Source organism: Erinaceus europaeus, chromosome 8, assembly GCF_950295315.1.
Source record: "Erinaceus europaeus chromosome 8, mEriEur2.1, whole genome shotgun sequence".
NCBI lineage: Eukaryota > Metazoa > Chordata > Mammalia > Eulipotyphla > Erinaceidae > Erinaceus > Erinaceus europaeus.
In genome coordinates, this window is record NC_080169.1 from 50,670,326 (window position 1) to 50,693,252 (window position 22,927).

Consider the following 22,927-nt stretch of genomic DNA (forward strand, 5'->3'; position numbering starts at 1 on the left):
TTTCCTAGAATCAAATGAAAACTAAGGCATAAGCTATCAAAATATTTGTGACATAGCTAAGGCAGTACTAAGAAGGAAATTCATAACAATACATGCACACATTAGAAAACAAGAAAAACCTCAAATAAATAGCCTGACTATACATCTTAAGGAATTAGAAGAAAAAGAACAAAGGAGCACTAAAGCAATCAGAAGGATTGAAATAACAAAAATTAAGGCAGAAATATATAACCTCAAAAATAAATGAAGCATACAAAAGATCAATGAAGCTAAATGTTGGGTAAATAATATTGACAAACCATTGTCTAGACTTACTAAAATAAAATGGAGAAGATTCAAACAAATTGGATTGTAAATGAAAGAGGAGACATCACAACAGAGACCACAGAAATCCAAAGTATAATGCAAGGCTTCCATGGACAACTATATGCCACCAAGCTAGAGAACCTGGAAGAAATGGGAAAGTTCCTAGAAACATACAACCTTTCAAAATTAAACTAAGAGGAACTAGAAAACATGAACAGCCAAAGAAATTGAAACAGTCATCAAGAACCTTTTTTTCTATTAATAAAAGTTCAGGGCCAGATGATTTTACAAATGAATTCTATAAAAACCTTCAAGGAAGAGTTACTACCTATAATTTTATAACTTCTTCCAAAATATTGAAGACACAGGGATACCGCTTCTATGAAACCAGCATTACCCTGATACCAAAAGCAGACAGGGCAACAACAACAACAAAAAGAAAACTACAGACCAATATCTCTGATGAACATGGATACTAAAATAATGAACAAAACCCTAGCCAACTGGACACAGCAGTATATTAAAAGGATTGTGTATCACAACCAAGTGGGATTTATCCCAGGGATACAAAGCTGGTTGAAGATACATAAATCAATAAATGTAATTCACTACATCAATAAAAGAAAAACCAAGATGCCACCATGATGCCAACCGGACTTCCCTGGGTAGACGACCCCACCAATGTGTCTTGGAGCCCCACTTCCTCAGAGCCCTACCCCACTAGGGAAAGAGAGAGACAGGCTGTGAGTATGGATTGACCTGTCAACGCCCATATTCAGCGGGGGAAGCAATTACAGAAGCCAGACTTTCCACCTTCTGCAACCCTTTATGACCCTGGGTCCATACTCCCAGAGGGATAAAGAATAGGAAAGCTATCAGGGTAGGGGATGGGATACGGAACTCTGGTGTTGAGAATGTACCACTTTTATCCTATGGTCTTGTCAGTGTTTCCATTTTATAAATAAATAAATTAATTTAAAAAAAAGAAAACCCAAAAACTACATTTTTATTTCAAGAGATGCAGAGAAAGCCCTTGACAAAATCTAACATCTCTTCATTATCAAAACATTACAAAAAATGAGAATAGATGGAAAATCCCTTAAGATAGTGGAGTCCATATACAACAGACTCACAGCCAACATCATACTCAAACATGAGAAACTGGAAGCATTCCCCCTTAGATCAGGTACTAGACCAGGCTGCCCACTATCACCATTACTATTCAACATAGTGCTGAAAGTTCTTGCTATTGGATTGGAAGAATTAACATCATAAAAATAAATATTCCACTTAGAGCCATATATAAATTTAATGCAATCCCTATCCAGATCTCACCATTTTTTGTTTGTTTCGTTTTTAGGAAAATAGAACAAAAGTTATAAGCCTTTATCCAAAACCAGAAAACACCTAGATTTTAGTTCTGAATATATATTCTTTTAGTCTAAGCATTTAATATTTCAAAATTTTAAACTGATTGAATTGACACAGAGTTTAAATTGTTAAAGCCTTTCTAAAGGATAACTATTTTTAAGTACTAAATTACCTATAGTCTTAGACCAATAGGCCAGAATCATTTGCTCCTGTCAATATCTAAGATATTGTGATTAATGACATCATTAAATGACATAAAGCATGATGAGGAGAAATATAATATGCTAAACCCTAACCAGGGGGACCTTTTAAAGAAAAATAAGCTCCTAATTAACCTGGTTATACTAATAATCATATCGCTTAAAAAAAAAACAACTCGTAAGTGAAGCAGGTACTATAGGTGTACTACAGATGTCTTTTTCTCCCACCTTCTCTACCTCCCACTCACCTTCTCAATTTCTTTTTGTCCTATCAAATAAAATAGAAAGAAAAAAAAAGAAAAGAAAAATGGTCACCTGGATTAATGAACTCATAGTGCAGGCACTGAGCCCAGAGATCACCCTGGTGACAAAATAAAAATAAATAAATAATCCAGAGAGAGAAGGATGAATGTGGGATGATCTCACTCACAGACAGAGTTGAGAAATAAGAACAGAAGGAGAAAACACAAAGCAGAACTTATACTGGGTTTGTTGTACTTCACCAAAAGGTGGGAGGTGGGGGTGAGGGTGGGTTAGAGTGTTATGCAGAAAACTGAGAAATTTTACACATGTATCAACATTACTTAATGTTGACTGTAAATCATTAATTTCACCAATAAAAATTAAAAAAAATAAATGTTAATTTCTCTTGCGGTTACATGTAAAATGCCTTTTATGAGTCTTTCATGATCACTCTATTATATGTGTAGTGTTTTCTTTTTTTTAATTTTATTCATTTTTTTAAATATTTATTTTATTTATTTATTCCCTTTTGTTGCCCTTGTTGTTTTATTGTTGTAGTTAGTATTGTTGTTGTCGTTGTTAGATAGGACAGAGAGAAATGGAGAGAGGAGGGGAAGACAGAGAGGAGGAGAGAAAGATAGACACGTGGCAGACCTGCTTCACCGCCTGTGAAGCGACTCCCCTGCAGGTGGGGAGCCGGGGCTCGAACCGGGATCCTTATGTCGGTCCTTGTGCTTTGCGCCACCTGCGCTTAACCCGCTGCGCTACAACCCGACTCCTATGTGTAGTGTTTTCTTATTAAACTTAGAGGATTCCTTTTCAATTTCTTTTTAATTGTTCAAAAATAAGTAATCCCACAGAACTATCAAACCAGATCAAATAAGGGTGTTAGTTCTTAGTGGAAATTTTACATTGAAAGCAGCTCATAAATAAGAGTAAGATAAAATGAACCAAACTAGTAAAGAAGAGTATTTTTCCCTGAAATTAATGTGAATTTTATGAGTTAGTATGCATATACAAGAATTAGATTTCTAATTCGGTCATATTAAATCTCTAAACTTAAAGATGTTAAAATAAACACACATATAAATTTCCTATATTTTAAAGTCAAAAGAAGCCTGCTATTTTCTCTATTTTGTTGTGGGAAGAAGAGTGAAAGTAGTAATAAATTAAGTCCACATTTCTTCATTATTTAATGTATTTTGATGTCACATGGACAAAAATGTCAAATTTTACCGAGTACTGATTTTTTCCCATCTCCACATCGTTTTTTTAACTAAAAAAAAAAAAAAAAAACAGATTTCTCAAAAACTATGTTCTCTGATTTGAAACTGTGTATGTCAAGTTTCAGCCCAGAGCAAATTTTTATGGCTAAGTAATAAATCCCTGTAACTCACGGTTCATAATGGAAGTGCTGACACAGCCCTAACTACTATGCAGTCGTGCGAATGGCGCCACAATTATATCTGTGAGAGATTCTTTTAAAAGTTTGCAAAATACTGTCCTGCTTTAAAAAAAAAGAGAGACTTTGTTGCCAACATAAACATGCTTTAACCCATTATGTACTACCAATTTCCAGAAGACTCATTAATAGAGAATAAGGCTCACAGCATGGCAGTATCTAGAAATGTACTTTCAAATTCCTTTTAGACTTTTAAGGGGACTTAAATCAAGCCCATGAAGCCTGAGTAATAATAACAACTGGAGGGTGTTTTTCTTAGAATAGTGCTACAATGCCCAAGACAGAAAACATGATCTGATGATCGGGGTGGAAGAGGCTCTTTTTTTAGCCCAATGTTATACTAATGATTTTCTCAAAAGAAATATTTAGGGTTGGGGAGATAGCATAAATGACTATACAAAAATACTTTCATGCCTGAGACTCTGAAGGCCCAGGTTCAACCCCTGCGTCCCCAAAAACTGAGCATTCAAGAGTTGAGCAGTAATTTGCTTTTAAAAAAATACACACATACATACCTATATAACAAAAAAGAAAAACATTTATTTCAGTAAATTCTGATTTATATTGTTCGTTGCTAAACCTTTGTCAATGATAACACCTTTGTCAATGATATCCTACTTACCAACTTTAAAAAGTGTTTTACGGGAGTCGGGCGGTGGCGCAGCAGATTAAGGACAAGTGGTGAGAAGCGCAAGGACCTGCATAAGAAGCCGGGTTGAATAGTATTGGAAGTTCTTGCCATAGCAATCAGGCAAGAGAAAGAAATCAAAGGAATACAGATTGGAAGGGAGGAAGTCAAGCTCTCACTATTTGCAGATGATATGATAGTATACATAGAAAGACCTAAAGAATCCGCAGAAAATTACTGGAAGTTATTAGGCAATATAGCAAGGTATCAGGCTACAAAATCAATGTACAAAAATCAGTGGCATTTCTTTATGCAAACACTAAATCTGAAGAAGAAGACATCCAGAAATCACTCCCATTTACTGTTTCAGCAAAATCAATCAAATACCTAGGAATAAAGTTGACCAAAGAAGTGAAAGACTTGTATGCTGAAAACTAAGAGTTGCTACTCAAGGAAATAGAAACTGATACCAAGAAATGGAAAGATATCCCATGCTCATGGATTGGAAGAATAAATATCATCAAAATGAATATTCTCCCCAGAGCCATATACAAATTTAATGCAATACCCATCAAAGTTCCACCAAGCTTCTTTAAGAGAATAGAACAAACACTACAATCATTTATCTGGAACCTGAAAACACCTAGAATTGCCAAAACCACCTTGAGGAAAAGAAACAGAAATGGAGGCATCACACTCCCAGACCTTAAACTATATTATAAAGCCATTATCATCAAAACAGCATGGTACTGGAACAAAAATAGGCACACAGACCAGTGGACCAGAATTGAAAGCCCAGAAATAAATCCCCACACCTATGGACATCTAATATTTGATAAGGGGGACCAAAGGATTAAATGGAAAAAGGAGGCTCTCTTCAATAAATGGTGCTGGGAAAACTGGGTTGTAACATGCAGAAGAATGAAATTGAACCACTTTATCTCACCAGAAACAAAAATCAACTCCAAATGGATCAAAGACCTAGATGTCAGACCAGAAACAATCAAATACTTAGAGGAAAACATTGGTAAAACACTTTCCCACATACACCTCAAGGACATCTTTGATGAATCAAACCCAATTGTAAGGAAGACTAAAGCAGAAACAAACCAATGGGACTACATCAAATTGAAAAGCTTCTGCACATCCAAAGAAACTATCACACAAACAGAGAGACCCCTCACAGAATGGGAGAAGATCTTCACATTCCATACATCAGACAAGAAACTAATCACCAAAATATATAAAGAGCTCAGCAAACTTAGCACCAAAAAAGCAAATGACCCCATCCAAAAATGGGCAGAGGATATGAAGAAAACATTCACCTCAGAGGAGATCCAAAAGGCTAACAAACATATGAAAAACTGCTCTAGGTCACTGATTGTCAGAGAAATGCAAATTAAGACAACACTAAGATACCACCTCACTCCTGTAAGAATGGCATACATCAAAAAGGACAGCAGCAACAAATGCTGGAGAGAATGTGGGGACACAGGAACCCTTTTACATAGCTGGTGGGAATGTAAATTGGTACAGCCTCTGTGGAGAGCAGTCTGGAAAACTCTCACAAGGCTAGACATGGCCTTTCCATATGATCCAGTAATTCCTCTCCTGGGGTTATACCCCAAGGACTCCATAACACCCAACCAAAAAGAGGTGTGTACTCCTATGTTCATAGCAGCACAATTCATAATAGCTAAAACCTGGAAGCAACCCAGGTGCCCAACAACAGATGAGTGGCTGAGAAAGTTGTGGTATATATACACAATGGAATACGATGCAGCTATCAAGAACAATGAACCCACCTTTTCTGACCCATCTTGGACAGAGCTAGAAGGAATTATGTTAAGTGAGCTAAGTCAGAAAGATAAAGATGAGTATGGGATGATCCCACTCATCAACAGAAGTTGAGTAAGAAGATCTGAAAGGGAAACTAAAAGCAGGACCTGACCAAATTGTAAGTAGGGCACCAAAGTAAAAACCCAGTGGTGAGGGGTAGACATGCAGCTTCCCGGGACAGTGGGGGGTGGGAGTGGGTGGGAGGGATGGGTCACAGTCTTTTGGTGGTGGGAATGGTGTTTATGTACACTCCTAGCAAAATGTAGACATATAAATCAGTAGTTAATATGAGAGGGTGAAAATCAATTGATGTCTCAAAGTTTTTCAAAACACAAACTGAATCTTTTTAATATATAGGCTGTGTATTTGATATGCGGACTCTCTCAAAAGCCTAGACCAAGTAGATTAGAAGCATCCAATAGCACAGCTATATACAAGATACTGGATACTGTACAGAAAACCATAACAAAAGGACTTTTCAAAGTTAATCCAATTACCAAATAATGTGATGATAACATTAACTATTGATTGTCTTTTTGAACCCTAAGACAGCAGGAACCTCACATCTCCACTATAGAGCCCCTACTTCCTCCAGTCCTGGAACCCTTGGATAGGGCCCACTTTCCCATATGCCTCTTCCAATCCATACCAAATAATATTGCATCCCCCGATCACAACCTAACCAACGCAACGATTGCCACCTCAACATGCTTCACCTCAGACTGTGTCCAGAGACTTCATGTGTGGAATGACAACCCTTCAGCTTCATTACTTGGGTGAGACCTTTCCTTTTATAGTACACTCTCATTTCATCTCAGGTGGTTCACTTTCTAACAAAGTCCCATAACCTAGATATACACCAGTTTCTTTGAGAGAGAGCTTATGTTCACACGTATCCATAAACTACTGCAAAATATATACCTGAAAGCAGAAGTACACTAGAGTTTGCAGTGAGTACCTCCCTAACACTTCCTCTCCACTATTCCAAACTTTGGGTCCATGATTGCTCAACAATTTGTTTGGCTTCGTATGTTAACTCTCTTTTCAATCACCAGGTTCCAGATGCCACCAGGATGCTGGCCAGGCTTCCCTGGATTGAAGACCCCACCAATGTGTCCTGGAGCTCAGCTTCCCCAGAGACACACCCTACTAGGGAAAGAGAGAGGCAGACTGGGAGTATGGACTGACCAGTCAACGCCATGTTCAGCGGGGAAGCAATTACAGAAGCCAGACCTTCTACCTTCTGCAACCCTCAATGACCCTGGGTCCATGCTCCCAGAGAGATAGAGAATGGGAAAGCTATCAGGGTAGGGGGTGGGTTATGGCGATTGGGTGGTGGGAATTGTGTGGAGTTGTACCCCTCCTACCCTATGGTTTTGTTTATTAATCCTTTCTTAAATTAAAAAATAAATAAATAAATAAAATTTTGAAAAAAGAAAAAAAAATAGAATCCGGGTTGAACCCCCGGCTCCCCACCTGCAGGGGAGACACTTCACAGGCAGTGAAGCAGGTCTGCAGCTGTCTTTCTCTCCCCCTCTCTGTCTTCCCCTGCCCTCTCCATTTCTCTCTGTCCTATCCAACAGAGACAACATCAACAATAAGCACTACAACAGCAGTGAAGAACAAGGGCAACAAAAAGGGAATAAATAAAAAAAAAGTGTTTTACGTGGACTGGACATGGTGTACTGCATTAAAGCAAAGGACTTGGAGGAAGGAAAGGGAAGGAGGAGTAGAAGAGACCTGTGGTGGTCCTGGCACATATCTATGATTGAGCTGTAAAGCACTATCCCCCTCAATAAAAGTTGCTTAACAGTTTTTTTTTAATCAATATATAGAGAGGGTGGAGACAGAGAGAGAAGGGATACAATAATGCCACTCCACTACTCATGAAGTACCCTCCTGGTCCCTAAGGCAGGGCTCCCATGCGGTGGCCAGGGGCTCAAAGCCAGATTCTTGTGCATGGTAATCTTTACTCTGAAAGATGGGTTACGTTTCATTCCTGTTTTTTTAAAAATTTATTTTATTTTATTTATAAAAAGGAAACACTGACAAAATCATAGGATAAGAGGGGTACAACACCAAACAATTCCCATCACTAGAACTCCATAACCTATCCCCTCTTTAGATAACTTTCCTATTCTTTAACCCTCTGGGAGTATGGACCCAAGGTCATTCCCTTTTTTAATAGTTTAACTGTGAAATCTCTTCAATCAGATTCACCTAGAATCTCTCAGGAAATAAAACTCTTATGCCTTCTGTGGCTGCTACTATTAAAGATACTGAATATCCTCCATGCTCTTAGTTGTACCCAAACTGGACCCTAATCCACCTTGTTCAATATCTAAATAGGTTTAGGTGAGTACATATGAGTACAATTTCAAACCAATATATATCCATTTCTACAAAAGATCCCAGCGATGACTATGTTCTGCACATGGACCAGAGGCACAGGTTTATTTTAAATCTATAAATCAAATGGTTGTCTAAATAGCCTTAAGCTGATTTATATTTAGAATATACTATGAAATATGGGAAACCATTTTTTAGTCAACCTGCACTTCCGCAGATACTCCATTTGTCCATATAGATGACAATATTTTGCCCTCGTGGACTGAACATTTGAAAGTGAATACCATTAGATTTTTTTTTTGAAGAATCACCTGCATTATTTCTCTTCTTGTTTACTTTTCAGACTCACTGATGAGTGAGATGTTTAGGTTTTGGAGTCAGCTACAACTCCTGCTTCCTGTATTTACATATTTTGTATTTATATGTTTTAAAACTTTTATCTTTCCATTTCTCTACTTGTAAACTAAGGTCAATAATAATGTCTGATTCAAATGGACATTCTGAGAATATAACACCTGCAAAGTGCTTAGTAAAGCTGTAATAAACAATAATCATTATTATCAACAGAACATCTAAGAGGTTGTGCCTCCTTATACAGGCACATATGGGAAAAAACTTTTCAAGGTATAGTTAATAGTAATAATCACTTAATAGTTCTATGTAAATCACATGACTAAACTAGACTATATTGAAAAAACCACTGTATTCGTCCCTTCTCTTTTATTGTTATCTCTGGGGATATATGATGTAGTAATCTAGATAACACAAACAACTTCAAGTAAGTATCTTATTTTGCACTACTTAGTAATTTTACTGGATTCATGATTGAACTTGTTACTGGACTTGTGGATACTTTATATTTTACTTGATCCTACCATTCAAAAATCAGTGGTTCCTAACTTCAGAGATCACAGCTCATGTTGCTAAATTTAATGTTATTTAGTAACCATAAACACTTTCCATATAAAGGGTACATAGTGAATTATAACCTCTACCTGTAATCTCTTACATTAGTACCAAGGAAAGAAAATTAAAATGATGATGGTATCTCCTACACCATACCTTCTTTCACTTCCTGTCTTTTCTCTTGATTTTCCAGTTCTGAATCATGTCCACCTTTAGGCTCTACCATTTCATCATCTTCTTCATCTTCTGGAAAAAAGTAAGAAAAAATGAATTATTTTCTTTCCTCAAAGTTTTTGGTTGATGGTGGGAGGTAGGGGCAAAGGGTAAAGTTTCAATTATTTAGGGCAGCTTCTAACTAAATCAGTCCACAATGAATGCACAAAATATATGTTCATGAATATATGAATAATGTATCTCCCAAAGGGGCCTCTTTGAAAGTCCTCTAAGAGCTGCTGAGAAAACTGCCCTAAGTCAGCACCTGTTATATTCATTCCCAGATCTTTGCCACATGGGATGCCTTGGAATTGCCTCTCTGACCTCTGGTGCTTCTTCGGAGATGGCCCAGGAACAGAGCATAAAATGTTTCCACCTGGGGCGCATTCTCCACAGGGGACACCTGCTGTACAGAAGACTTATTTCCAATTTAATTCTTGACAAATTAATTTGCTTTTGACCTACAGGGAAGGGTTAAATACAGGACTGACTTTGGGTCAAATGCCATTGGCAAGTAAACAAGAGCATTTGGGCCTCCAAAGTCATTTCTATTGGCTTGGGAGAAAACAACCAACCCAAAATGGCATTTACACACTGTGAGAAGTTTATGCATTAATGTGAATTTAATGAGTATGAACAAATGGACCCAGTCAGCTACCACTGCCAGATGTTACGGTGCCCTTCCTGCCATATGTAAATGTCTCTACTTTCAATCTGCCTTTCTTAGAGACCCTTTTCATTGCCCTTTCATTGTGGAGCACATGAAATCATCAGCCACAATATAGAAGACATAAAGCCAATTACAGGCTGAAAAAAAATTTATAGAAATAAAAAAAATATAAAAATTACATCTTGCTCTCACAGTTTATAAGTGTATTACCTTTGTTCTTTTTTAATTTTTAAATATTTATTTTCCCTTTTGTTGCCCTTGGTTTTTTTTTTTATTGTTGTTGTAGTTATTATTGTTGTTGTTATTGATGTCGTCATTGTTAGATAGGACAGAGAGAAATGGAGAGAGGAGGGGAAGACAGAGAGGGGGAGAAAAAGACACCTACAGACCTGCTTCACCTCCTGTGAAGCGACTCCCCTGCATGTGGGGAGCCGGGGGCTTGAACCGGGATCTTTACTCCAGTCCTTGCGCTTCAGGCCACGTGTGCTTACCTGTTGCGCTACTGCCCACCTTTGTTCTTAAGTACTATATTCATTGCTGATTATTAATTTTACTAGCTAAAATGAGATTTAAAAGAAAGTACATTGCTTTTTTCCATAATTTCAGTCCTATGTCCTTTACAACAAATACTTACAGACTTCTTGTAAGATTGCAGTCTCTATGGATAGACCCATTTAGATAAAAATAAATCTTGAGATTTAGATCAACTCAAACTTTTAGCACTGACTACTAAAATAATGCATTGTAAGTGTTTGTTTAAATGCCCAAATAAATATAAGTAGGTTAAATAGCAATTATAGAATATATTAGGCAAAAGATTTGTGGAAAGAAGATCAATTAAACTTCAGATATATAAAGCATGTAAATAACACTGCAATTTTCAAGTGTAAATTTACTGCAATTCAGCACTGTATATACATATACATAGATTGTGGAACCAGCCTTATTACCTGATAATTACAATGTATACATAAGAAGTTAAACACTTTTAATGAGAATTGTCATTTATCATTAACATATAAACAAGTTAACACATTTATTATTAGCACATATGAGATAAAAAGTTGTACTTAAATTTTTGAAAATAACACTATTGCTTTGAGTTTTAGATAAGCCCTTAGTAAATAATGTATCTAAGTCCTTATCCATATATAAAGCTATTACTGCTACCTATCCATTAAAATCTTGAACAAAATATTCACCTCTACATAGTTTATCTTCTTGATCCAAATACCTAGCAAAACTTTCAATGTGTCATAATCTGGTAGAACTTTTGCTCTTCTGGAAAACTTCAGATGAGAGGGAAATTTTTCAAATGCATATATATATATATATATATATGTACATATATATATATGTATATAATTTTTGATAGAAACAGAAGTTGAGAAGGAAGGGAGAAATAAAAAGGAAAAGAGACAGATAATTGTAGCATTTTTTTTTTTTTTACCACTCATGAAGCTTCTTTTCTGCAGGTGGAGACTGGGGGCTTGAACCCATATACTTGTATACTGAAATGTGTGTATTCTATCGCCAGGCCCCTCAGAGAAAGACTTCTGATCTACTGAAAAAACAAATTCATTTTCTAAATCTCCTAAAAATTCAAATAATCTATTATTTTAAAAGATTTAGATCAAAATCTAAAAATCAAATCAAACAATCAGGTCCAGACACAAAATATAATATAGAAAATGTGATGTAGTCCTTGCTATGGACTGAGCGGGTCAACCCAATTTAGGAACCCCTAAATTCCTATTCTGAAATTCCATCCTCTGGTATCTCAGTACATAAACTCACCTGAAAATGGGGATATTGCAGATGCAATGAAATAATAAGTTCAAATATGAATAAGATGGATACCTAATTCAGTCTGAATGGCTTCCTTGTAAAATGAGGATATCTGAAGGCAGACGCAATGAGAACCTCATGTGAAAGTGATATTCAAGTAAGAATGATAGTTCCATAAGCCAAGAAATGCAAAAATTACCTCCAAACCACCAGAGGTTAGAGAAGAATAGATTCTTCCTTGTGGCCCTCAGAAAGGACTAACCTCACCAAAACCTTGATTTCATAACTCTGATTTCCAGAACTCATTTCTTGTCATCCGAACAGTCCAGTTTATGGTACTAAAGCAGCCCTAACAAATTATTAAAGTCAGCAGTGATTTACCTTCTATGGTCACAATCTAGTAAAGATATATAATAATAATAATTAAGGCAGTGATGAATGCTTAATGTGTATGTCTAATTTAGTTACCACTTGTTAGTTTCATGGATGAAGAGACAGAGAGCAATTTGCTTCCCTCAAAGAAACTTCCAGTCTTATTGATATTCAAGTTCTGTCAGGTTTTGCCTGTTGGGGGTGTGTCTATAAACTTGAACCATTATGCATACTATTTCTCTCTACTTATAGTAGGACATGAAACAGAAACATCACCGAGAAATGGGGAAGGGTCTAGACTATAAGCAGATGAAACATTTAGTTTGCAATGTGATTAGGGATTTTATAGAGGATTTTGGATGTGGATATTGCACAGACTCAATGTTGATTACTTTTTCTCTTCCCAGAGATAATCACTGATAAGTTTCAGATGAGGACTGTTGTAATTCACATCCTTAAGTCCTATACATCATGGATTTGTTTGTTTTGGGTAGAGGTAGATGGAGAGAAAGAAAGAGACCATGGCACCAAAGCTCTTTCAATACCGTGGAAGCCAGACTCAAACCCAAGGCACACACATGGCAAAGCAGCACACTATCCAAGTCAGCTATTTCACCAATCCTACAGATTATTTTATTTACATTCTATATCCAAATTCTGGTTTTAGTTACATTTTGGAACCAATTATCTCAGCCTAGCCAGCAATGCAGAATGAAGAACACTTAACCTTTTGGTCAAAGATGAATTCACAACTTGGTTAGCAGCGACACTTCAAAGTATTCCTTGTTTTAAAAAAGTTTTAGTTTGCCACTTCATTTTCATGACAAAAGACAAAAAAGCAAAAGTAACGGATATTTTATAGCAGCCTTTAGAAAGGCAGTGCATAAGCTGAGCAGGGAAAGCAGCACCACCAAGCTCCTTCGCCCCTCAACTATACTCACCATCAAGCCACAGTGACTTTGAACTGTCTGAGAGCATCTGTCCTTTATCTCCATTTACTTTGTGCAGCTGTCAGCAAGATGTGTTCTTAAAGTATCAGGGGGGAAAAAAGCCTTAAAGATCTCCTCAGGGTATTACACTTTGCATAAACTGGATGTAATTAAGTTGTTTTGATCATGGTGCAATGAACAAGAAATACTTTCATGAGATTTTCAGTACCATTGATGCTGCTGCAACGATTGTGGAAAAGTGTGCTTTTGAAAGGGTTAGCAGGCTTAGGGCAGGTTGCAGGATGTTTTGAGTGTCTATAAAGTATTGTATGATTGAGAAATGCATGAGGCTATGTAGTCAAGCACACTGTCAAATTTCAAGTCTTGCATGTCAGCCATAACAGATGAGGAACCTCAACTTTTGACATTGACATTGAGGCAGGTAGACAAAGAAGAAGGTGTGGGTCTTAGTGCCCTCCCTGCCATGACAGAATCAGTATTCAATAAATATTGATAAGCAACCCTCTTCTTTTTTGTACAGCCCAGTTTCCTGTACCTCTCATCAATGCAACTTTTTGATGATTCAGCTTAAAACCTTAGCCTTCCAGTGCGTTCACTATCTCCCTAATTCTGGTAGATGAAACTACATTGTACATTCATTATTTCTATGTTGTATAGGCTGTTTGTTTATTATATTTTAAATGTTTTTATGCTAAAATATTATTTTGGTTTTGAATATTATTTGATATGAATTGGTAGGTTATTTATTTTTTGGCCTGGGAATAGTCTCTCTTTCTCTCTCTCTCTCTCTCTCTGTCTCTCTGTCTCTCCTCACCCTATATCAAAGAAAAAAAATGGCCACCAGTAGGAATGGATCATTGTGTAGGCACCAAACTCCAGCAATGACCCTACTGGCAAACAAAACAACAAACATACATAGAACTCCACAATCTTGTTATAAGAATAATTAAATTATTGACATAAAACTGTCTTTTAAGTCACTAAGTAAGGTAGGAAAACTATGAACAAAGACCTTCAATCAGTGCCATAGCTCATATGACAAAAGACACTCACTGAATACTAAATGCCATGTGCTAGGAATGTGAAACAGAAGAGGACAAACTCAGTCTCTATATTCCTAGAGCTACATTTCAGTTATTAAAAGAAGCTACAAATACATGAATATACAAAACATACTACATCAGATAAAGACTGTGGAGAAATAGAAAAGCTAAAGAGGGAGACTAGACATGCTGACAAGAGAAAGAAGAATTCAAATTAACAGAATGGGTAAGGCCACACTAAAATGATATTTGACCAAAAACTTCATGGAACCAAAGGAGTAAACACTGTGAAAGATCTTAGGGAAGCAAGGATAACATTAAGCAGATTCTTCCATTGCTTTCTATGGACCCAAAGTATGAAATAGGTCAGTATCTAGATTAATTGATTACCAATTTCATTGGTTATGGAAAATAACTTTTTATTAGCGTTATCTTTTTTTGTTGCATTCACATCTCCCAGTTATCAAAATGAAGTCAGTTTAACTAAAATACATTGAATAAGTCAGCTTTTAATAGTAGTTCTAAGCCTATATAAAGGCTTTCATTTTAAATAGTAATCCCTAAAAGTGTAAAAAAGTAACATCATGGTGAAAAATGCCATTTAGAATTTATTGGAAAAATATTCTATAAGGACTTGTCTATGAAAAGAGATATATTTTGTGGTAACAATGTATAAATTTATACATAAGGATATGAAAAAAATCTTTAAATAGAAATTCCTTCCCCAGAGAATATGTTTTTGGGTGACTTTTAAAAAGCCAAGAAATACTGAGTCTAAAATAAGTACAAAGTTCCATAATGAGATATATAACTAATAATCGCTTCTCGGCCTTTTGGCTAAGATCAAGTGTGAGATATATGACTAACAAAGTAACAAATTAAAAAAGATAGTACTTGCCCTTCTAAAGTAGCTATAAACCAGGTGTAGGCATTAATTTTTTGCAGTCACATGATTCTTTGTCTATCTGGCTTTTAAAGGCATAAAGTAAGGGTTTCAGTGGATTTGTTAAGGAAATAAAACATGAGACTGGTTTGTTTCTCTGCATACTGATATGTTTGCCTTGCTCAGAAAAGAGAGTATATTTTTCTTTAAGACTTTGGTTTCCTTTCTGGTGCAACTGGAATTTCTTCTGTTGAAACCATTTTCAAAACAGTTAAATAACTTTAAAGAAAAGGATTTATGTAGAACCGCTACAGACTATTGATATATGAGTTGTTCCACTAGTTCATACCTGGTTATATTTCCTCTGAGATTGGAGGGAAAAAATTACCACCCATGTATGGTTTCCTGTACCAGATCAACACAAAAAAATTAAACCAGTGGCAGAAGTTAATTACTTGTTGGTCCAAGGGGATAATTTCAAACAATGGCATCTTTTAAACAGATTATTTTATTTAGCACCACAATTCTGCTGTGTGCAGTTGTTAAAACGATTTTTTCCCTAATTGGAAAAATCTTTAGTACCTATACTCTTCCTACCTTAAAATTTTTTGGTGGTGTAAAGACAAATAATTGCAAGGTTGGCAGAGGTCACACGTAATACTTAGCACCAGGTGGACCCTTTGTATGTGCTCTGAAGAACTAGTTATTCTTTATCATATTGGATTTAAAGATAAGTCCTTACAGAATAATGTTTTTTTTCCAGTAAATTGTAGTTCAAAAGCCAACATAGGGAAGTTGGGTGGTGGCAAAGCGGGTTAAGCGCATGTGGCACAAAGTGCAAAGGACTGGTGTAAGGATCCCAGTTCGAGCCCTGGCTCACCACCTGCAGGGGAATCGCTTCACAAGCCGTGAAGCAGGTCTGCAGATGTCTGTCTTTCTCTCCCCCCCTGTCTTCCCTTCCTCTCTCCAATTCTCTCTGTCCTATCCAACAACAACGACATCAATAACCACAACAATGTTAAACAACAAAGGGCAACAAAAGGGAAAATAAATAAAATAAATATTAAAAAATGTTCACTACATAAATAACTTTAATTTTTAAAAAAAAGCCAACATAGTCAGTTTGAATGTTACAGATTCCTCTGATTGTTAAGTTGTGCTGATGACCTCATTAGTATGAGATGTCAAAAAGGTGGTTCAATGGATTATTTATAACTACTAGGCAATACAATATCAGAAAACTCCTTTCTGTCTGGGACTGTTCCTCCTATAGTCCTGCTGTATTGGTGACAGTTAGATTTTTCTTTCTTCTGAAGTTCAAGGGAAAAGATTTTTGTATTCTCTAGATTATAGACAGGATCATCGCAGTCATACTGGTTACTCCTAACCATGGTTTTGTCTTTGAAGCTTGTATGTCAAAGTCAAGAGTAAATGTAAGATTAATTTTGGAGAATGTTCTGTAGTAGCAATCTTGTCCAACATCCTGGGCAGTTCTAGAAACATAGGATTTGATTTTCCCTTGGTCCTTGGCTTCTTGCAAGTGTGCTCATTCTACCTTCTGTTGAAGCTGTGCGCACCAGATTTCCTTCCAATAAATCCCACCAGAGGTGGTGTCAGCACCAGATTTCCTTTCAATAAATCCCGCTGGAGTTAATGCTTGTTGTTTGTAACCAGAACTCTGAGCAACACAGGGTGACCTCTATGAAGAGAAGGGCTTTTATTTTATGAGGTCACTAGGTTCTCACTTTTTCTAGTCCTTTTAGGGCCTGCAAAATGCCAGTATAAGAGGCGCTGAGTACCAGGCTTGATTCCTATGCAGCTCTGCGCTTGACTTTTTATAAGAAAAAACCTACATCTGGCAGTTGAGAGAAATCCCTAAGCTTGGTCAAGTACAGAAGGGCAGCAGGGAGCAAAAAGAAGCATTTTACTCTATCCTTCTCAGTTCCAAAAGGCATCTTAATATTGCCAAAAGTGGGAGAAACAAATCAATTACTCCATGACTTACAGTAGAATAGACACCGGACTGTGAGATGCATTATTACTTTGTAAGCCATTAAGACAGATTTTTTTTCTGCTAATTATATTATGACACATAATCAAAATCATAATTTGGAAATTATGAATATTGGAATTTATACAACAATCTCTAGCTTAGAGATGAATTGAAACTAGCTGTTAGACAATGAAGGGAATGGAAAGGATAACCATTTTTGAATCAAATTTGCTACTGCTGGTGAACAAATTTGAAGAGATACAAAACACTCTCATTTATTAATTTTTGGGTGAATTGCTTTCAACTTAAGAACAAATGCCATAAATACACACACACATACACACACACACACACACACAAATATTTCAGATGCTAGTTGTTTTATAACACATTTTCAATTGGAAAACAAATAGTTAATCTTTCACATTTTACTTTATGCTTAAAACAATTCACTTAGATGAAGATATATTTGACAGTTCTTCCTTTGAATTCATCTTTTCTCATTTCAACTACTTTTCTGGATAACATTCACCTTTTTCAGCTATCATCTTCTACAATGTCTCCATGCAGTATGTCTCTTCTGCCTCCAAATTCTATACTGAACATGAGTGCTCTCTTCACATTTCAGATTTGAGATGTTCAAAGCAGAACTTCTGGCAACATCTGCTCCTTTGATTGCATCCTGCTTAGCAATACCACCATTCATAGGGGTTCACAACTGGACACCAGAGTATCACATTCAGTTTATCTTTTCCATCAAGGCCCATCATTTGTGTGTGTGTGTGTGTGTGTGTGTGTGTGTGTGTGTGTGTGTGTGTGTGTGTGTGTGTTGGGGGGATGTATGGTGTGTATGTGTGTGTGTGTGTGTGTTGTGTGTGTGTATGTGGGGGGAAGCATACCCATTCTGTTCTTCCTCCTCCAAAATCTGTCTCAAATGAACTTTGTTTTTACAACCACTGCCTTAGTAACCCCATCACCTCATATCTGGAGTTTTACAATAGCTTTTTAAAAATTAATTAATTTGTTAATTAATTTGATAAGAGAGAGAAAATAAGAGGGGATAGGTAGAGAGGAAGAAAGAAAGAGAGACAACTGTAGCACTAACTCAACACTAATGACATTTCCTCCTGCAGGCAGAGACTGGGACCTTGAATCTGTATCCTTGTGCATGGTAATATATGTGCTCAATCAAGAGTGCCACCACACAGCCGCTACAGTAGCTTTGTATTATTAATAAATTATAGTAATTTAGGTAGTCTTCCTACCAGTGTTACTCTACATGTCTATTAATTTTATGTTTCAGGCGAAACATATGTTTCTCCACTAAAAATTAAGCTCCTATAGCTCCCTATAAATTTTAGCACAAAGACCAGTAACTCATTCTTGTTTTTTCCACCTCATTCTCCATTCTGGACAATGCTGCAATAGGTTCATGCCACAAATACACTGTACACTATTTTTTTCCTGTCTATGTTTGCTCCCCTGCTAATGTCCAGCATATAATTATTACTGGCCTTTCAGGATGTTATTCCAGCACCTTGAATACTTCCTTTCATGCATATTTGTTGATTTCCTGCCACTGTTCTGCCAGCCTTCCTTATAGATATCTCTTTTCTATAGCATATCTCAGGTCACTTAAAAAATTGGGCACCTGATGGAATATTACACAGCTGTTAAAATGATGAAGTCTGGACTGACTAGGAAGGTATTATGTTGAGTGAGGTAAGCCAGAAAGAGAAGGGTGAATACCGGATGATCTCACTCACAGGTGGAAATTAAGGAAAAGACACAGTAAGGGAAAACATAAGGTGAAACTTGGACTGGATGCAGTATATTGTACTAAAACAAAGGACTCTGGGAAAGGTGGGAAAGGGATGGGCAAGAAGGGTTATAGAGTCCTGGAAAAGAAAGAATGCCTTGCAGACACTTACCACGGGGAGATGAAATGTTGTACCTATGTGTCAACAACTATACTGTTTAACATTAATGTCCCAATAAAGTATAGAAAAAATTAGGTCTCTGCATCTATTTATTTTATTTTAATTTTTATTATCTTTAGTTATTGGATAGAAACAGCCAGAAATTGAGAAGGGGGAGACAGAGAGGGAAAGAGACAGAGAGACACCTGCAGCCCTGCTTCACCACTAGCAAAGCTTTCCCCCTGCAGATGAGGGCCAGGGGCTCGAACCCAGGTCTTTGCACATTGTAACATGTGCGCTCAACCAGGTACTCCAACACCTGACTCTGCATCTATTTCTACAACTGGATGAGAAACTCCCACAAAATCTAGTTTTGTTAAAATAATCAATGTATGGTGTATTGCACCAAAGTAAAAGACTCTGGGGTGAGGGGGTGGGGTTCAGGTCCTGGAACATGAAGGCAGAGGAGGACCTAGTGGGGGTTGTATTGTTATATGGAAAGGTTATATATGTACAAACTATTCATATTTTACTGTTGACTGTAAAGCATTAATCTCCCAATAAAGAAGTTAAAAAAATCAATGTGAAATACTGAGACTAGCACTATGAAGACAGGTGAACATATTGGAAAGGTAGTAGTGGACCACTCTTTGTGGGACCTAGCAGGTAGGATAAACCTGGACTTCTTCCTGTAGATCAGTATATCCCTCTTAATAAGTCTAAATAAATCACAATTAGTCCAGAGCTATTATATTAAATTTTCAAAAGGAACTCATGGAAATGCTGGTACAAAATGTAGTTTTGAAACCTCCTTTACCTCCTTCTCAGTCATTCCTATATGCATATTCTGACATATCTCTCTATGGTGCAGCCTAAATCTTGATGAAAATTATTGGTGCCATCTATCCCTGGGAGAAATCAAAGGATTTTGAAACACAAGAGATAAATATTCTGATTTTGTTTAAAAATATAGTTGCAATAGAGAGACTGGAATAAGGGTCTAGAGAGAAACCATGAACATGGTTCCAGCATCAAAAGAGAACTTGACTGAGGATGGTTCAGTTCCCTGTGGGTATGATTAATTTAGACTGAATTTAGACATGTGTTTGTACAGCAGATGGTAAGGGTTCTTGTACAGAACTCACTCACTCTATACTTGGACTAACTTTGTGTACATTTTGCCAAATTTTCCAGGATTCCAAAGACAGCCACCCTCCCAATATGTATCCCAGCAGCCAAAATAAAGTATAACGTGCACCACTGAATGCTTATATAAACCAAGGTGAGCGCCTCTGTGCTTTAAAAATATGCAGGCAAGACATATTTTGTGGGATTTTCAGTAAGCACTTTGTTAAATATACTACATGTTAATATTTTAAAAAACCTTGACTTTCTGGTCTCAAAAAAATCTGGCCAGAGTAAAGAAAACATACATTTCTCATCATACAGAGCGCTCCTGTTAACACTCTAGGCCACATCAGTTCTCTCCTAAGGCTCTAACATGACAGTACTTGGAAAGTTTACTTCCTGACAGAATGTCACCCAAGACATTGCAAATGGGAGGAAATGAAGGAAAATATTCAAAATGAAAGAGGAAGCCAGAGAATAGTACTTTTAAAAACAGATGTTTCTGAAACTTGTGTGCTGATATTTAATATGTGCTAAATTGAGTTGCTGTAGACTATATGTCTTATATGAAAGGAGAGAGATCAAGATGAGAAGAACTCTCCTCAGAGATGTCCAGACAAAAAAATCTGTGGATAACTTACTGATTCAGTATTCGCAGATAGGAAGGCTTCATTTAACTGTATTTCTATTAGTTTTCCTCCTTAAAATATTTAATGAATTTTTGTTCCCTAGATCAACTCATATTTAAGGCCCATGACCATCTAACCCCGATATAAATTCTCTAGCATTGTTCAGAAAAGAACAGCTCTTAACTTGACTGTATGAAGTAAGCAAAGTTTGTTGTCTGAATTCCTTTCTCCTTTTCTCTCTTTACCCTTTTACATTTTGTTGGAACCTTTCTTTCTTTCTTTCTTTCTCCCTTCCTTCCTCCCTTCTTTCCTACTTTCCTTCCTTCCTTCCTTTCTTTTTTTATTGACTTAATAATGATTGACAAGAAGGGTACAATTCCATACAATTCCTACCACCAAAGTTCCGCACCCCATCCTCTCCATTGGAAGCTTTTCTTTCTTTCTTTTTTTTTAAATTTTATTATTGTTGTTGTTATTGATGTTGTTATTGTTAGATAGGACAGAGAGAAATGGAGAGAGGAGGGGAAGACAGAGAGGCGGAGAGAAAGACAGACACCTGCAGACCTGCTTCATCGCCTGTGAAGTAACTCCCCTGCAGATGAGGAGGCCGGGGGCTTGAACTGGGATCCTTTTACCGGTCCTTGCACTTTGCTCCACGTGCACTTAACCCGCTGTGCTACTGCCCAACTCCACACTGGAAGCTATTCTATTTGTCCCTCTGGGAGTATGGACCCAAGATCATCATGGGGTGCAGAAGGTGGGAGGTCTTACTTCTGTAATTGCTTCTCCACATGACATGGGCATTGATTGGTCAATCCATACTCCCAGCATGTTTCTATCTTTCCCTAGAGGGGCAGGGATCTGGAAAGGTGGGGTTGGAACCTGTATTTCAAGAAATCACAGAACCTTTAGCCACAGAAGCAATAATTAAAATGACTGAATTTGTATAGATAAATTAGAGAAAGGTAAACAAAATAAGTTAATCTCTAATTTTAACTGCAGTTCTTGCAAGACATGAGAGAGAAGGAAATTTGAAACAGCAAAATCACTTTTCAAATCAGTCCTTTACTGTGCATTTGTGAAAGGAGAATTACCTATAGTATAACTCCAGAAAGCAGCACTCCCATTGGACTCTATGTGAATAGAGCCTCCTTTAGTTATACTAGGCACAAATTCTGTGTCTGTTTTGGCACAGAGATACCTATATGTGTGTGTGCATGAGCACGCGTGTGCATATGCATGCACATACACATCCTCAGTAACAATTCAAAAACACTTTAACATGCAACTTTGGGCTGCTTGGGAAATGTGAAGGGACTTAAATCCATTTTGCTACCTGTTTTTGATTTGGGTCAGTTCCATGCCCTAATCTTTACTTGTTCTACCTATCTTCAAATATGTTTGCTTTCAGTAAAGCACTGCTTGTCAGAGTAAACTGGAATAACTAGGACAAAGATGTCGTCGTATCTGACTCTGAGCAGATAACCTGTAGATACATCCCAGGGGAAGGCAGACTTCAAAGTCTCTGGGTACAAAGATGATTACTGTTAATCAGTAAAAATATAAAGTGAACAGAAATCCTTTGAAACACATAAATTACCTGTAAAGAAATTATTGCTGAGAAGAAAGTAGTACTTTCCATCCCTGAGAATCATCAGCTTCACTATGTCAGTATAGTAGCCACATAATCCCTGCACATATAGGTCATCCCACTGTAGCTTATTCTCTAAGTTTAGGTGAAATCTTTTTTTTCTATTTCTTTATTGGAGGATTAATGTTTTATAGCCAACAGTAAATACAATAGTTTGTACACACATAACATTTCTCAGTTTTCCACATAACAATACAACCTCCACTAGGTCCTCTGTCATCTGTTTTGGACTTGTACTCTCCCCCCATCCACCCCAGAGTCTTTTACTTTGGTGCAATACACAAACTCCAGTTCAGGTTCTACTTGTGTTTTCTCTTCCGATCTTGTTTTTCAACTTCTGCCTCAGAGTGAGATCATCCCATCATAGGATGAAATCTTAATAAT

The 22,927-nt window shown here is 36.9% G+C and overlaps 1 protein-coding gene across 5 annotated transcripts in view; it reads right to left on the reverse strand.

Annotated features, from left to right (window-relative positions):
- The window catches only part of DYNC1I1 (dynein cytoplasmic 1 intermediate chain 1), a 486,729-nt gene that overhangs the window by 176,076 nt on the left and 287,726 nt on the right, over window positions 1-22,927 (reverse strand). For all 5 annotated transcript variants that reach the window (XM_060196200.1, XM_060196197.1, XM_060196195.1 and 2 more), the window contains one exon: window positions 9,461-9,550. In XM_060196200.1, coding sequence (XP_060052183.1) covers window positions 9,461-9,550 — 90 coding nt within the window. The remainder of the gene's footprint in view (window positions 1-9,460; window positions 9,551-22,927) is intronic.